The sequence below is a fragment of the Musca domestica genome, unplaced genomic scaffold (genome assembly GCF_030504385.1).
Source record: "Musca domestica strain aabys unplaced genomic scaffold, Musca_domestica.polishedcontigs.V.1.1 13, whole genome shotgun sequence".
Lineage (NCBI taxonomy): Eukaryota > Metazoa > Arthropoda > Insecta > Diptera > Muscidae > Musca > Musca domestica.
The window spans coordinates 16,939,019-16,956,719 of NW_026712172.1; the positions used below are offsets into that span (position 1 = coordinate 16,939,019).

Below are 17,701 nucleotides of genomic sequence, written 5' to 3' on the forward strand. Positions count from 1 at the left end.
TGTGTTTGGATGATTTTGCACTTTTTCGAAAAAAGTCGGTAATGAACCTCGAAACTTCATTCTACCCCGATGACTCTAAGAGAAAATATTTCCTTATAAAATTTTACTATGGGTCATGGATCATAAGAACTTCGTAGCTCTTAGAATTTTCATAGAACAATCGGTGATAATTGTAGCATTTGTGATTGGTGTATGTGTATTTTTTTTGGGTAAATTTTGGGGATTTTTCCATTCGACGTCAATTTCTCCCTTTGGACTGCATATTAGAGATATGGCATTAAAGAAGAATATATTCTTCATCAAATTTCACTATATGTTTCCTTTGGAAAGAAATCATTATACTTAGTCTATATCACAGAAATATTGGCTAGAACTATGGAGTATTAAAAAATTACATTTTTTGTAAATTTTGCACCTTTTTGAAAAAAGGTTGATTTTGGCCATCAAATTCTTGTTTTATTGCTATGGTACTAAAGAAAAAAATATTCTCCATAAAATTTCACTATAGGTCTCCAGCCAAGAGAAAACTGTAGCTCCAAAATTTATTATAGAAAAAGCAATGATAAAAAAGTATTAAAAACTTAACACATTTCAGGAGAAATTTTGAGATTTCCTCTCATTAGACGTCGATTTGTCCCTCCAAATTTAATTTTAGAGACATGAAGCTGAAGAAAGAAATATTCCTCATCAGATTTCGTTATTAGTCTCCAACAAAGAGAATTTGATAGATTGAACATATATCACTCTAATATGGGCAAAAAATATTTATTTCCATATGTATCCTTTCAACTGATTATTTCCCAAATTTTTGAACAAATGCCAATTTTGGGATCCAAAACCTTATTCTACCGTGATGGTTCAAAAGGAAAAAATGATCCTCATAAAATTTTAGTAGAGACTACCGACCAAAAGATATTGATAAAAATAATACGTATGTATGAAATTTCAGAATAAAATGTATTATATATTTTTTAGCTTTCCCTTCTTCTGGCTTTACGTTCAAATCTTTTATTATTGTTTAATTTTGTTTATCAACAATAATAATTTATTTTATTAATATTAAAAAAACAAAAAATATTTGAACTCAATACCAAAAATACATGGCAACCCTGTTGCTATTACTTGGCCTTATTGTAGACCACTTTTTTCAAGGAAATCTTTGCCAAAGAGGGATTAGAAAATGGGCCCTAATCTGTTGCACCTACCTGCAGTATTTTGTAATGCAACATATATTTCTTCTCTCTCCCCTCCCTCTCTTTCTCTTTGTATTCCTTGGTAGTACAAGTACCATCTTTAAGTCACGTCCAAACATGTGTAGTTTTTTCTCCTTAGCCATATTTTATGCCATAGGACTTAGCTGGTGGCTTAGAGCCGCCCTACCTTTACCTTTCTTTTTTGGTATTCTCTTGTTGTTTCTTTATTTTTCCAAAGAATATCTGCCGACATTTGACAAGTGACAGCTGCATTTATTTTATTGTTTTTACTGCCTAGTCATGTAATGCTGTGTTTTTCTTTTGCAAAATTTATGGCCAATTTCAAAAGTGGAAAAGTGGAGATGAATTTGAAATGCCTAGTTTATGGGCAGGTAGCTAGTTGGCAATGGAAAAGCATAACTAATGGTTGAAATGGAAAAGAGGGAAAAGTTTTCCAAGAAAATTTCATATACCAAGTGACAAGTGAAAATGTCATATATTATTGGAGGAGAGTTGGTTGTCCATACGTGACTCTAAAGGATAATATCAGTTTTTTAAATAAACTTACTGATAGGTCTATTTTATATGGATTTCTGTTATATTGAGCGATTTCTTTTGGTCGGTGACTTATGGTGAAATTTGATGGAGAACAATTTCTTCGTTGAGAGCATCATCCTAAAATGAAGTTTTGGGGGTCATTTTGCTATTTATTCAAAAGCAGTGCAAAATAACCGCTCCAAAAGTGAATTAAATTTTATGCCGACATTTCAGAGGTTATATCTTTGGTATTTATAATTTTTACCAAAATTTTGTGGTTGGAGACCCATAGTGGAATTTCATGGAGAACATTTTTGCCATTGAAACCTTTCTTCTAAAATGAGGTTTTGGGGGTCATTTTGTCTCTAACTTAAATGAAGTAATAAATTACTCCTTAAAAAATAAATAATTTCTATACCCACATTCAGGCGGTAATATTTTCCATATATATTACTTTTACGAAAATCTGTTGTTCGGGGACCCATAGTAGAATTTGATGAGGAAGATTTCTTCCATCGAGAGTATCCTGCTAAAATAAAGTTTTGGAGATCATTTTGCCATTAAATTAAAATAAGTTAAAAATAACCCCTTAAAAAGTTAATTAGTTTTTTGTTCATATTCAAGAGGTTATATCTTTAATGTATATAATTTTTATTAAGATCTTGTGGTCGAAGACCTATAGTAAAATTTGATGGAGAATATTTTCTTCCTTGACACCATGTCCCTAAAGGAGAGTTTTGGAGGTCAATTTGCTTGATTTTCAAAAAATAACATGAAAATACCTCTTCAAAAATAAACTATTTCTGCATCCACTTTCAAGCTCAAATATCATGGGTATATATTATTTCAATGCAAATCAGTTGGTCGGTGACTCATAGTCGAATTCGATGGAGAATATTTTCTCCCTTGACACCAACCCTCTAAAGAGGAGTTTTGGTGACCAATTTGCTTGATTTTCAAAAATTTTTTCAAAAAAGCTCATTAAAACGTATATTATTTGTACACCCAAATTTAAGCTGATATTTTTTGGATATATATTATTTTGACGTACATCCGTTGGTCAGGGACCCATAATGGATTTCAATGGAGAATATTTTCTCCCTTGACATCATCCCCCTAAAGAGGAGTTTTGGTGACCAATTTGCTTAATCTTCCAAAGTAGTATGAAAATGCCCTTTGAAAATGTATATTATTTTACACCCAAATTCAAGCTAATATTTATGAAATCTATATTATTTTGACATACATCTGTTGGTCTGAGACCCATAGTGGAATTCGATCGAGATCATTTTCTCCTTTGACATCTCTACCTTAGAAGGGAGTTTTGGAGGTCAATTTGCTTAATATTCCAAAGTAGTATGAAAATGTCCTCTCAAAACCTATATTATTTTTGCCCACATTATCAAGCTTGTTTTTTTGGATATATATTATTTTTACGTATATCTATTGGTCGGTGACCCACATTGGAATTTAGTGTAGAACATTTTCTTCATTGGCATCTTGCATCTAATGTGAACCGTTATGTGAGAAAATTCCATTATTTGAAAACAACTATGGTGTTTAAGTTTTTTTTTAATTTTTTTATTTTTTATATCCATATATGTTCGATATCTATTATATATACCTATTTCTTGTGGTCGGTGACCCACATTGGAATTTAGTGGAGAACATTTTCGTCATTAACATCTAGCTTTTTATGTGAACCGTTATGTAATAAAATGGCATTATTTGAAAACTACTATGGCATTTTAGTTTTTTTTTTATAATTTTTTTATTTTTTATATCCATATATATCGATACCTATTATATATACCGATTTCTTGTGGTCGGTGACCTATAATAGAATTTAGTCGAGAATATTTTTCCCTTTAATACCTATATTCTAGATGGAACCGTCATGGTCAAAAAATGCATAATTTTTAGAGAACTATGATTAAATTACCAATTTTTATTTTTTATTGCATATTTTTAGGATAAATCCTATATGTACCGATTTCTTGTGTTTGGTGACCCCTGATTAAATTTGATAAGGAGTATTTTTTTCATTAACACCTCTCTTCCAACATGAAACGTTATCAGATAAAAGTGGCACCATTTGAAAATGACTACTACAAATTTGAAATTTTAGTTATTCATTGTGTTTCTACCGATCTTAGCTCTATATATATTATATATACGGATCTATCTTGGTCAAAGACCTATAATGGAATTTAGTGGAGAATATTTTTCTCATTAACACATCTCTTGTAATTTAAACTGTTATGTGTGAAAAATGCGCCATTTCAAAAGAACTACAACAATATTGTACTTTTTTGTTAATCCTTATTTATCTGCCGATTTTAGCTCTATATATAATATTTAGCGATATCTTGTGTTTGGAGACTTATAGTGAAATGTAAGAAGGAATATTTTTGCCATTAACATATCTATTGTAATGTGAAATGTTATGGCAGAAAATCATACCATTTGAAAAGTATTATGACATTTTGCTCAATTTTAATATTTATTGTTTTTATATCGATTTTAACACGATATATATTATATATACCGATTTCTCTTGGTCAGTGACCTATAATGGAATTTTATGGAGAATATTTTTTTCTTTAACATATATCTTTTAGTTAGAACCCTTATACCCAAAATTGCCTTATTTTAAAAGAGATCCTATGAATTGACAATTTTTTAATTTATTTATTAGTACCGATATTGCAGTGATATATGTTATATATACCGATTTCTTGTGTTCGGTAACACCTGGTGAAATTTGAAGAAGAATTTTTTACTCATTAAGATTTTGGCTCTAATGTGTACCGCTGTGGCTAAAAATGGCTTATTTAAAAAACACTTTTTTAAAAAACGACTATAAGTGGGCTATTTTTAATTTGTTTATTTGCACAGATATTCTAGTGATATAAATTATTATACCGATTTCTTGTGCTCGGTAACACGTGGTGAAATTTGAAGAAGAATTTTTTACTCATTAACATTTCGCTTCTAATGTGAACCGTTATGTCTAAAATGACTCATTTAGAAAACACTAAAAAAAAAACGACTATAAATCGGCTATATTTTTTTTTATTTGCACCGATATTGTAAGGATATATACTATATATACCGATTTCTTGTGTTCGGTGACCCATAGTGAAATTTAATAAAGAATTTTTTGTTCATTAACATTTTGCTTCTAATGTGAACCGTTATGTCCAAAAATGCCTCATTTAGAAAACACTTTTTTGAAAAACTACTATAAGTTGGATATTTTGAATTTCCTTATTTGCACCGAAATTGTAGGGATATATACTACATATACCGATTTCTTGTGTTCGGTGACCCATAGTGAAATTTAACAGGGATTTTTTTGTTCATTCACTTTTCGCTTCTAATGTGAACCGTTATGTCCAAAAATGCCTCATTTAGAAAACACTTTTTTTAAAAAAACGACTATAAGTCGGCTATTTTTAATTTGTTTATTTGCACCGATATTATAGTGATATAGATTATATATACCGATTTCTTGTGTTCGGTGACCCTTAGTGAAATTTAGTAGGGAATTTTTTGTTCATTAACATTTTGCTTCTAATGTAAACCGTTATGTCCGAAAATGCCTCATTTAGAAAACACTTTAAAAAAAAAACGACTATAAGTCGGCTATTTTTAATTTGTTTATTTGCACCGATATTGTAGTGATATATATTATATATACCGATTTCTGGTATTTGGTGACCCTTAGTGAAATTTAATAGGAAATTTTTTACTCATTCACATATTTCTTCTAAAGTAAACCGTTATGGCTAAAAATGCCTCATTTAGAAACCACTTTTTTAAAAAACGACTATAAGTTGGCTGTTTTTAATTTGTTTGTTTGCACCGATATTGTAGGGATATATACTATATATACCGATTTCTTGTATTTGGTGACCCATAGCGAAATTTAGTAGGGAATTTTTTGTTCATTAACATTTCGCTTCTAATGTGAACCATTATGGCTGAAAATGCCTCATTTAGAAAACACTTTTTTAAAAAACGACTATAAGTCGGCTATTTTTAATTTGTTCATTCGCACCGATATTGTGGGGATATATACTATATATACGGATTTCTTGTGTTCGGTGACCCATAGTGAAATTTAATAGAGAATTTTTTGTTCATTAACATTTCGCTTCTAATGTGAACCGTTATGTCCGAAAATGCCTCATTTTGAAAAACCTACTAAAATTTGGTTATTTTTTATTTGCACCCATATTTTGGTGATATATATTATATATACCGATTTCTGGTATTTGGTGACCCTTTGTAAAATTTAATAGGGAATTTTTTGTTCTTTAACATTTCGCTTCTAATGTAAACCGTTATTTCCAAAAATGCCTCATTTTGAAAAAATTACAAAAATATGGTTATTTTTTATTTGAACCGATTTTTTGGTGTTATATATTATATATACCGATTTCTTGTGGCCGGTGACTTATGGTGAAATTTGATGCAGAATATTTTTTCCATTGACACCAATCAGCTAAAATAAGTTTTAAGGGGAGTATTTGGCTCCAAATTGAGACGATATGGGTGGTTTATTTTTTTTTTCGAAATTTCTCTCTTTTATATTTTTTCTCTCATTTCCTCTCATTTAATTTTTTTTTTATTTTTTTTAATTTTATATTAACCTTAAATATGTTTTCTTTGTTTCTCTTTCCAGGCCCCGGCGTAGATCCGGTTCCAGCATAGTGGTCTTGGACAGTGAAGACTTGAAACCCTGTCTACCTGATGTTTACAACAATTTACCGCATATACGACAGCCAAACGAAGATACACAAGAAATTGATCAGGAAATGTACACAACCATGTTGAAGTCCATCAATCAAGATAATGGTGAGTTCGAAATAAATCAAAAAATTTTATGAAATTAATTTTGTATCTCTTCATCTACCCCCAAAAGGACCTCATCGCGAGATGGCTGTAGATTGTCCAGATAATTTTATAGCACGCAACAAGACACCGCCACGATATCCACCACCCCGTCCACCACAGGTAACGTTAGTTAGAGGAAGTGTTATAAGACCCAAACACAAGAAGAAATTATCACCCAAAGCCACACAGAAATCTAATACACTACCACACCAACGTAATCTTCATCATCAGCACGAACACCAACAAACCCAACAAATTCACCACACCTTATCCCAATCTAGCTATATTACCACACTAACACAAAGTTTGAATTCCACCATTATAACCACCACCATTACCACCCTAACCACAACCTCATCCCCCTCTTCATCCTCATCATCATTGCACAAGCCTTTATATTCGGAATCGGGTGGTTTAGGTCATCAAAATTCACCACTGCTCACCCATAAAAACCATTTGAATAATACCCTGCCCAAATGTACCGCTAAGCTAATGCAAAATAATACAAAATTAATTATTAATAATTATTCCCCATCACAACAACAACAACAACAACAATATCATCATCACCATCCATCATGTAACTACACCACGGCCTCGCTTTTCACCACCTGCTCGCTGGGTGAACTGAATGACACCAATGCCGAACTGCAAATGCAAAATGCCTACAATGCCCAACAACAACTGAAACTGGATCAAATTGAAAACTATGAAAATTGCCTGGAACTGCATGGCATGGAACAGCAGAAATTGAACAATGCCCTGGTCATGGGTAAGGCGAAAATGTCAGTGGCCCATAACCCCAATGGGGGAACGTTGTCCTCACCCGAAGATTTGGATTTGATGATGGTCGATGCCCTCTATCGCAAGGGTTCGAATTCGCACTCATCCTCCTCCACATATGAAAGTGAGGTGTTGAGTAAGAAATCCTCCGAGTCCTTTGATTCCATATCCTATCGCCAGCTGCAGAACAACAACAACAACAACAATGAGCTAAATGGCAAGGATCCAAATTCCCATTCCAATTCCAATTCCTCTTCCTCGACATCGTCGTCCAGCCATGCCCTCAAAGCGGCAAATGGAAATCTCTTAAACAATGCCGCCATGCTTCTAAATGGCGGGGGAGATTCACTGACCAGCATTACCAGTTCTGGTTCCACACCCCCTCCCGAATATGAGCTCAAAGAATTGGCCTCAAAAAATCTACTTCCCACCCCCATCAAACATCGTGAGCTACCAGTCGATGTACCGGATAGCTTCATTGAAATGGTCAAGACCCCACCACGTTATCCACCACCTGCCCATCTTTCCTCGCTTAGCTCACAAATCTCCTCCTGCAGTTCTGCCTCCACAGCCAATACCACCCTGACTCGCATAAATTCCACCAACAATTCCAATACCGAATCAATGCAAAATCACGATATCAGTCTATCGCCACAATCCCTAAAGGGTGGCGGCGGAATGATGACGACCATGATGAATGGCCAACAGCAGGAGACTTCTTTGATATCGACAATGTCCCTGAATGGATCCTTTGAAGATTTTCAAATGCAGCAGCAGCAACAGCAACAGGGATATCAACAACATGGCCTACAAATTCCCCAGCCCCAAGTGGCGGGTGGCCAGCAGTCAACGAAACGTAACGATGAGGTTTGTGTTCCCAACAACAACAACTACTACTTCCTATCAACTGTATTTCTTGTGCGGGAATGTGGTGTTCTTTTTTTTCTATTAACCTGGAACTCCTTTAAAGGGTGGGGCGGGGGGGAAAGTGCTCAATATTTCCCTCCCCTAAAACTTTGAATAATTTCTAGTCTTTGAAACATTTCCTTGTAACGCCCTCTAGTAGTCAGTCTTTTCTACTCCCTTTTCTGTGTAGTATTTAATCTTGAAATGTAGATGGCGCTGTTGCAAAAAAAAATCATGAAATCACCGATCAATCGACAAATTTCAATGATTTAACTTAAAGAGTGTGAAAAAGGTTTTGGGAATTTTAATAAGTCTTAAAATTAAAAAAAAATCTTGAATATATTTTTAAAAAATGATTTTAAGGAAGGAAAAAATTTTAAAAAAATATTTCAAAAAAAATATTTTTTTGAAAGAATTTTTAAGGTTAAAGTTTTTATGAAAAAATGTGACATTTCTTGGAATTTGTGATTCTTCCAAAAAGGAGGGATTGTCAACTATGTCCCCTTCTAAGCTAAAATTAATTTGTAGTCTAATTTCCCAACCTAATTTTTGTAGCTGTCCTCTAGCTGTTAGTTTCTTTTTAACAGCTCTGTAGTTTTTATACCCTCCATCATACATAGTATGGAGGGTATATTAAGTTCGTCATTCCTTTGTAACACCTCGAAATATATCTTTTAGACCCCACAAAGTATAGATATACTCTTGATCAGCATAAAAGTCTATGTCGATTTAGCGAGGTCCGCCCGTCCGTCTGTTTGTCTCTGGAAATCACCCCAGCTTCCAAACGAAGCAATGCAGGTTGCTAAAATTTCACTCAAATGTATATTATGTCCACAAGACTTTTGGTATTGAAAATGGGCCATGTAGGTCCACGTCTTCGTATAGCCCCCATATAACCGTACCTCCCGATATTCGGTATTTTGATGATTTTAGCGACATTTTTCTCCCCGAATTATTTCAAATTTCGTATTTGAAGTTCGTAATGGATACTAAAGCCTATGACAAAAAATTGTCTGTTCAGGACCACGTCTTCGTATAGCCCCCATATAAAGGTACCTCCCGATATTCGGTATTTTGATGATTTTAGCGACATTATTCAGCGGAACTATTTCAAATTTGGTATTTGAAGTTCATAATTGATACTAAAGCCTATGACAGAAAATTGTCTGTGCAGGTCCACGTCTTCGTATGGCCCCCATATAACGGTACCTCCCGATATTCGGTATTTTGATGATTTCAGCGACATTATTCAGCGGAATTATTTCAATTTTGGTATTTGAAGTTCGTAATGGATATTACAGCCTATGACAGAAAATTGTCTGTGTAGGTCCATGTCTTCGTATAGCCCCCATATAACAGTACCTCCCGGCATTCGGTATTTTGAGGATTTTAGCGACAATATTCAGTAGAATTATTTAAAATTTGGTATTTGAAGTTCGTAATGGGTGGTACAGCCTAAGACAGAAAATTGTCTGTGTAGGTCCACGTCTTCGTATAGCCCCCATATAACCGTACCTCCCGATATTCGGTATTTTTATGATTTTAGCGACATTATTTACCGGAAGTGTTTAAAATCTGGTATTTGAAGTTCGTAATGGTTACTACAGCCTAAGAGAGACAATTTTTTATTTAAAAAAATATTCAAGGAATTTTTTTTTCCAAAAAAAAAAAGAATATTTTTCTAATTATTCTTCCAAGGGACATTTAAAAAATTCTCTTGAAACTTATTTTTCAAATTCTTCAAAAGGCAATTTTTCTGAAAAAAAAAATACTTAAAATTTATTTTTTTTAAAAAAAATGCCTCCATTGACATTTTCCCTCAAAGGGAATGTTCTGAAAATGCTTTAGATTTTTTTTGAGATTTTCCAAAAAAATTCCAAAATAATTTAATATAACCCTCATTTGTCACCAGTTTTTTTCAAGGCCCTTGTAAATTTATCGCAAAATAAATTTGCATTACACATCCTCTTCCATTTTTGTTTAATTTATTTTTCAGAAAATTTCCTGCACAAAAATTTTCCACAAGCCATGGCATACGGAATCATCGTTCATGGAGCGATGATTTGACAAAATTTTTAATTAAATGCAGCAATATTCTAGCTAATTACCGAGAAGAGCATCCCATCTGCAAGGCACTAATATCTTCCATATTGGGGTATATGTAAGGGAGGTTGTATGTGCGAGTGTATGTGTGTGTGTATGCGCTGCTTTCCAACATCATCGTCATCATAATCATATTTGCACAATGTTATCAAGCATTTTTGACACTTTCACTGACACTTGGCAACATTGATCATTGTGTGTGTGTGAGTGCATGAGAGGAGACACATATTAAATTTTGACAAAATTGCACACACACAGACACACACCCTCCCACCCGGGTGAGGGTGGTGAACTTTGAAAATTTCACAGCCAGTTTGCCGGGAAGGAAATAGGAAAAATATAGTTAATGCACTTGAATGACATTTTGCAATTGAATAAAGGACAAACACATGTCCTGAAAATGAGTGGGTGAAAATTTATGAGGATTTAACTCAATTTTGGGAGCGTAAATATTTAATAATTTAAAAAAAATAGGATATTTTTTATCTGGGAATTTGGAAAGGAGGAGAAACAATTTTCTTAAAAAACCAGAAAAATAACACTGTGCAACAAAACTTAATTAATTATGGCAAAAATCCAGCAGATTTTGAAAGTAGTGCTAAAAAAAGAAGACACGTGTATGAAAGCTTACATCGCAAATTAACCCAAATGGAGGGAGGCAAGATCCCCCCTCTTCCACACTTTTGAAAAAATTTTCGTATTACACTTTTGGAAAAATTTTCAGATGAAGATTCCTCGGAATCCATGCATTCTAGGTATATAATGTCTTTGGCAATCTTGCAGATAAAAATACGAGGAATATTTTGTTAGACAACTTTAACCTTCATGCAAGTCAAAAAAGGGGTCTTTTTGGGCCTATTTTTAAATTCAAAAACTCCTTTGAATGGGTTAGTAGCAAGCGGATTAAGATTCCTCGGAATCCATGCATTCTAGGTATATAATGTCTTTGGCAATCTTGCAGATAAAAATACCAGGAATATTTTGTTAGACAACCTTAACCCTCATGCGAGTCAACAAAGGGGTCTTTTTGGGCCTTTTTTGAAAATTTGATTAAAAACTCCTTTAAATGGGTTGGTAGCAAGCGGATGAAGATTCCTCGGAATCCATACGTTTTAGGTATATAGTTTCTTTGGAAATATTGCAGATAAAAATACCAGGAATATATCGTTAGACAACTTTAACCCTCAAGCAAGTCCAGAAAGGTGTCTTTTTGGGTCTTTTTTTAAATTTAAAAACTCCTTTAAATGGGTTGGTAGCAAGCTGATGAAGATTCCTCGCAATTCATGCATTTTAGGTATATAGTGTCTTTGGCAATCTTGCAGATAAAAATACCAGGAATATTTTGTTGGACAACTTTAACCCTCAAGCAAGTCCAGAAAGGGGTCTTTTTGGGCTTTTTTTAATTTAAAAACTCCTTTAAATGGGTTGGTAGCAAGCTGATGAAGATTCCTCGGAATCCATGCATTTTAGGTATATAGTGTCTTCGGCAAAGTTGCAGATTAAAATACCAGGAATATTTTGTTAGACAACTTTAACCCTCTTGCGAGTCAACAAAGGGGTCTTTTTGGGCCTTTTTCGAAATATGATTAAAAACTCCCTTTAAACGGTAAAGTAGCCAGTTAGGATATTCTACAAAATTGTTAGTCACGAAATTCGACTATAGGTTCTAGAAGACATCAAGAGTCTAAATCTTATATAAACACAAGAAATTTACATATATTAAAAAACCATTTTGGGGTTAAAGCCCTACTTTGTGGGAGTTTGTGCAAAAATATGGTTAAAAACTCCCTTTAAGCGGTAACGTAGCAATTCAAAATATTCTACTAAATTATTTGTCACGAAATTCTACTATAGGTCCTAGAAGACGTCAAGAGTCTAAATCTTATATAAACAACAGAAATTCACATATTTTAAAAACACATTTTAGGGTTACAGCCATACTTTGTGGGAGTTTGTGCAAAAATATGCCTTTAAACGGCAACGTAGCCAGTCAAAATATTCTACAAAATTATTTGTCATCAAATTTTACTAAAGGTCCTAGAAGACATCCAGAGTCTAAATCTTACCGAAACACTAGAAATTCGAATATATTAAAAACACATTTTAGGGTTAAAACCATACTTTGTGGGAGTTTTTGCAAAAATCTCCAACAAAGTAGCATTTCGGAGGAACGATGTCAAAGACAAGAATATTCTTCATCAAATTTTACTTCAAGTCACCAAAGAAAAGAAATCTCTATTTCAATTGCATATTCAAAAAATATTTGCATCAATGTTCCCAAACGAAAACCGAAAATATTCGCTAAATTTGTTAATCAATTTTTCCTCGTACTTTTTTCGAGTTGACGCCTGAAAGTTGTATTAAATCTGATTTTTGGCGGATGCTCCCATAGGAAGAAATATTCTACACAAAATTTCACTATAAATCTCAGAACAAAGTATATATCTAGGTACAATGGTTTTTAAGAAAATCTAATTCGAAATTTATATACTAAAGGGAACATTTATACGTTTGATGTTTTTTTGGCTGTTAATGTAACATGTTTCCTCTCCAAGTCAAAAACTCCATTAAAACTTAATATTTTGGAAAAAGTGTCAAAGGAAGAATTAATCTACACAAAATTTCCCCAAAATTCTCAGAATAATTCATAGATCTAGGTGCAGTTGTTTTTAAGAAAATTACCTTTGAACTATATGTACTAAAAGAGAAAATCATATTTTTGCTGTTAATTTAAGACGTTTCCTCTCCAAGTCAAAATCTCCGTTTAAATTCAATTTTTTGGGGAAAGTGTGAAAGGAAGAATTAATCTATATCAAATTTCATTGTGAGTCTCTGAACAAAAGAAATTTGTATATTCAATATATACCATGAAAAAGTGTAATAAGTTTTGCATCAATGTTCCCAAAAAAAAAGCTAAAAATATTTTCCCTTTTTTTTTTTTTTGATAAATTTTTTCTCGACCCGAAAGTAACTTAAAATTGCATTTCAGGCAAAAGTTGTTAAAGGAAGAAATATTCTACACAAAATTTCACAATGATTTTCAGAAGAAATCATATATGTAGGTGCAATAGTTTATGTGGAAATTACATTCGAAATTTATGTACTACGAGGGAAAATTATGCATTTGTTTTCTTTTGCTGTTAATTTAAAACATTTCCAACCCAAGTCAAAATCTCCCTTTATATTACATTTTTGGGTAAAGTGTCAAGGGAAGAATTAATCTACACCAAATCTCACTATAAATCTCAAAATAAATCATATGTCTAGGTGCAATAGTTTTTAGGGAAATTACGTTCTGAATTTATGTACTACAAGGGAAAATTATGTGTTTGCTTTCTTTTACTGTTAATTTAACTCGTTTCCACTCCAAGTCAAAATCTCCCTTTATGCTACATTTTTTGGGGAAAGTGTCAAAGGAAGAATTAATCTACATAAAATTTCATTGTGAGTCTCTGAACAAAATATTTATCATAAAAAATATCATAAGTTTTGCATCAATGTTTCCAAAAAAAGGCAAAAATATTTCCTATTTTTTAATCAATTTTTCCTCGACCTAAAGGTTATAAAAAATTGCTTTTTGGGCAAAAGGCGTTAAAGGAAGAAATATTCTATACAAAATTCCACTGTGAATCTCAGAATAAATTATATGTCTAGGTGCAACAGTTTTTGTGGAAATTACATTCAAACTTATGTTCTAAAAGTGAGTATTAACTTTTTTACTCCTAATTTAACCCATTTCAACACCAAGTCAAAATCACCATTTATACTTCATTTTTTGGTGAAACTGTCAATGGAAGAATTAATCTACACAAAATTTTACTAAAAGTCTCAGAATAAGTTATTCATCTAGGTGCAATAGTTTTTAGGAAAACTACATTCGATATTTATGTCCTAAAAGTGAAAAATATGTGTTTGCTTTTTTACTGTTAATTTAACAAGTTTCTACTCCAAGTCAAAATCTCCCTTTATACTACATTTTTTGGGGAAATTGTCAAAGGAAGAATTAATCTACATTGAATTTCATTATGAGTCTCTGAAGAAAACAATTTTGTATATTCAATATTTACCATGAAAAAAATATCATAAATTTTGCATCAATGTTCCCAAAAAAAAAAATGAAAAATATTTCCTAATTTTTTTGATCAATTTTTCCTCGACCTAAAGGTTATAGAAAATTGCATTTTAGGCAAAAGTTGTTAAAGGAAGAATAATTCTACACAAAATTTCACGGTGAATTTCAGAATAAAGTATATGTCTGGGTGCAATAGTTTTTGTGGAAATTACATTAGAACTTTATGAACTACAAGGGAAAATTTATGTATTCGCTTTTTATACCCTACAACACTATGTGTTGGGGGTATTATAAGTTTGATTGGCCCAAAAATTATGTAACACCACGAAATATTGATTTCCCACATAGGAAAGTATATATGGATCTTCCTATCTCGCCGAGCTGAGTCGATCTAGCTATGTATGTCCGTCCGTCCGTCTGTCCGTCTGTCCGTCTGTCCGTCTGTCCATGTTAATTTGTAATCACTCTACAGGTCGCAATTATGGCCCGATCTTCACGAAATTTAGAATGGAGGTGGGGCTAGGATCAGAATAGAACCCTATTTCTTTTGGAGATGATCGCAAAATGTTTAGGGGTTGAAATGGACCAAATACTGAAAAAATGTCGGATTTTGCAGTAGCTATACAGGTCGCAATTATAGACCAATTGACGCGGAATTTCGCATGTAGCTAGAGTTTAGGGCGGGGAAGAAGCCTACGAATTTGGGTGGTCATCGGATAATATTTAGCGGGTAAAATAGACCATATCTTTTTTGTTGAAAAAATTCAAAATTTTTCATTAAACCGCGAATATTTTAAATCCCGGCGATATCACAAAGCCATGACAAGGTTACTTCTGATCTTTACATTGATGTTAAGATCCAAAAAATCGAATATATAGCAAATATATGCGATATATATGTCTATCAAAGAAGATATGCTTGAAAGATCTCTTATATGTCGAGAACGGCTGAACGGATTTCGACAGTTCTCATTAATTCAGAATGGCCTCTTGGCAGGAAAGGAAAAACGTCTAAAAAGCGCATACAAATATCTCTCTAAAGATGAAAATATTGATTTTGTAATATTTTTTCATATTTTTTCCATTTTGTCATATTTTTGGCATATTTTCATTTTGAATTAAACATTTGGTAATATTTCTACAGCTAACAAAACTAAGTAGTTAGGATATCAGGATATCATATACAGATCGCATTTATGGCCCGATCCTTGCATGGGGATAAGATGAGGGTCAGAATAGAAGCCTACTATTTTTGGAGATGATCGCCATATATTTAGGGGTTGAAATGGACCAAAAAACTGCAAAATTGTCAGCAGGTCGTAATTATCGCCCGATCCTCACGCACATTTGAATGGGGGTTACCGGAGATTGCAAAAGCCAAGCAGTTTTGGATGGAAAGACACACTTCTGACTATGTCGTTAACGCTGATTTCGCTGAAGAATATAGTCAAATGTCTGTATCTCATGTTAATGTTAATCTTTTGCCACTTCTGAGAGATTATAGGTGTTTGGGAAATATTGGTTCCAGATCTAGGAAGACCATTTACGTGCAACATCTTCCAATATATTGGAAATGAGCAAATTAGTTAAAGTTGCTATTATTCGAAAATTAGAGAACGAAACCTGATGGTTTTCTTTTATTATTTGTCATAATATCTTGTGGAATTCTTCCAAGTATCTGTAAAACTGTATCGTTTATTGTAGTGTTGTAGGGTATTCAACGGTCGGCCCCGCTCGACTGTAGCCTTTGCTTACTTGTTTACTGCTAATTTAACCCGTTTCCACACCAAGTCAAAATCTTCATTTATACTTCATTTTTTGGAGAAGGTGTCAAAGGGAGAATTAATCTAGATCAAATTTCCCTATAAATTTCAAAATAAATTTTATATCTAGGCGCAATAGTTTTTAGTGAAATAACACTGGAAATGTGGGTACTAAGAGTAAAAATTATGTTTTTGCTTTTTTTTACTGTTCATTTAACCCTATTCCATTCCAAGTAAAAATCACCCTTTATACTACATTTTTTGGGAAAAGTGTCAAAGCAAGAATTAATCTAGATCGAATTTCATTGTGGGTCTCTGAACAAAAGAAATTTGTATATTCAATATTTACCATGAAAAAATATCATAAGTTTTGCAGCAATTTTTCCAAAAAAAGGCAAAAATATTTCCTAATTTTTTTGATCAATATTTCCTCGACCCGAAAGTTACATAAAATTGCGTTTTAGGCAAAAGTTGTTAAAGGAAGAAATATTCTACACCAAATTCCACTACAAATCTCAAAATAAATCATATATCTAGGTGTAATAGTTTGTGTGGAAATTGCATTCAAAATTTATATACTACAATGGAAATTTATGTGTTTACTGTTAATTCAACTCCAAGTCAAAATCTACCTCTATACTACATTTTTTTAGGAAAGTGTCAAGGGAAGGATTAATCTAGATCAAATTTCACTATAAATCTCAGAATAAACCATATATCTAACTATAATCGTTTCTATGAAAATTACATTCAAAAATTATGTACTAAAAGTCAAAATTGAATGTTTGCTTTCTTACTTTTAATGTAACACGGATCCAATCCAATTCAAAATCTCCCTTTTAACTTCCTATTTTGGGAAAAGTGTCAAAGGAAGAATTAATCTACATCAAATTTCATTGAGAGTCTCTGAACAAAAAAAGTTTGCATACTTAATATGTACCATAAAAAATAGCACAAATTTTTGTTAAAAAAAACTTGAATATTTCGAAAAATTTAGACTCCTTCAATGACTCCCTTGAGAGTTAAAAATATTTTTTAGCAAAATATTCCTCGTATTTTTACCTACAAAACTGCTGAGGATACTATATGCCTAAAAAGCACGAATTAAAAAATTGAATATTTAAAATTTTTTTTTTTAGTTTTTCAGAACCCATTTTAAGGAAATTCCCTTCATATTTCTTGAGTTATTTTATTATCCCTATTTTCTAGTATCCATTTTCCTTTTAACGCTTTGATGTTCTTAGAAAATTTTTTGTGCCCATCTCCCTTCAAAAAAAACCAAAAAAAAAAAATAATAAAAAAATCAAAAGAACTTTTTAATTACTCTCAAGTGTAGTTAAAATGCCACCCCAAATAGAAAACTTGGCCAGAGTGTTAACTAGTCTCACACACCAACACACGCACACACAGAAAGCTTTGCTCTGCCAAAGGCAACCAAACTA

The 17,701-nt window shown here is 32.6% G+C and overlaps 1 protein-coding gene across 1 annotated transcript in view; it reads left to right on the top strand.

The window, feature by feature from the left end:
* The window catches only part of LOC101892292 (uncharacterized), a 304,676-nt gene that overhangs the window by 245,459 nt on the left and 41,516 nt on the right, over positions 1-17,701 (top strand). The window contains exons 7-8 of the mRNA XM_059118748.1: positions 6,421-6,593; positions 6,661-8,282. Of these exons, the coding sequence (XP_058974731.1) occupies positions 6,421-6,593; positions 6,661-8,282 (1,795 nt within the window). The remainder of the gene's footprint in view (positions 1-6,420; positions 6,594-6,660; positions 8,283-17,701) is intronic.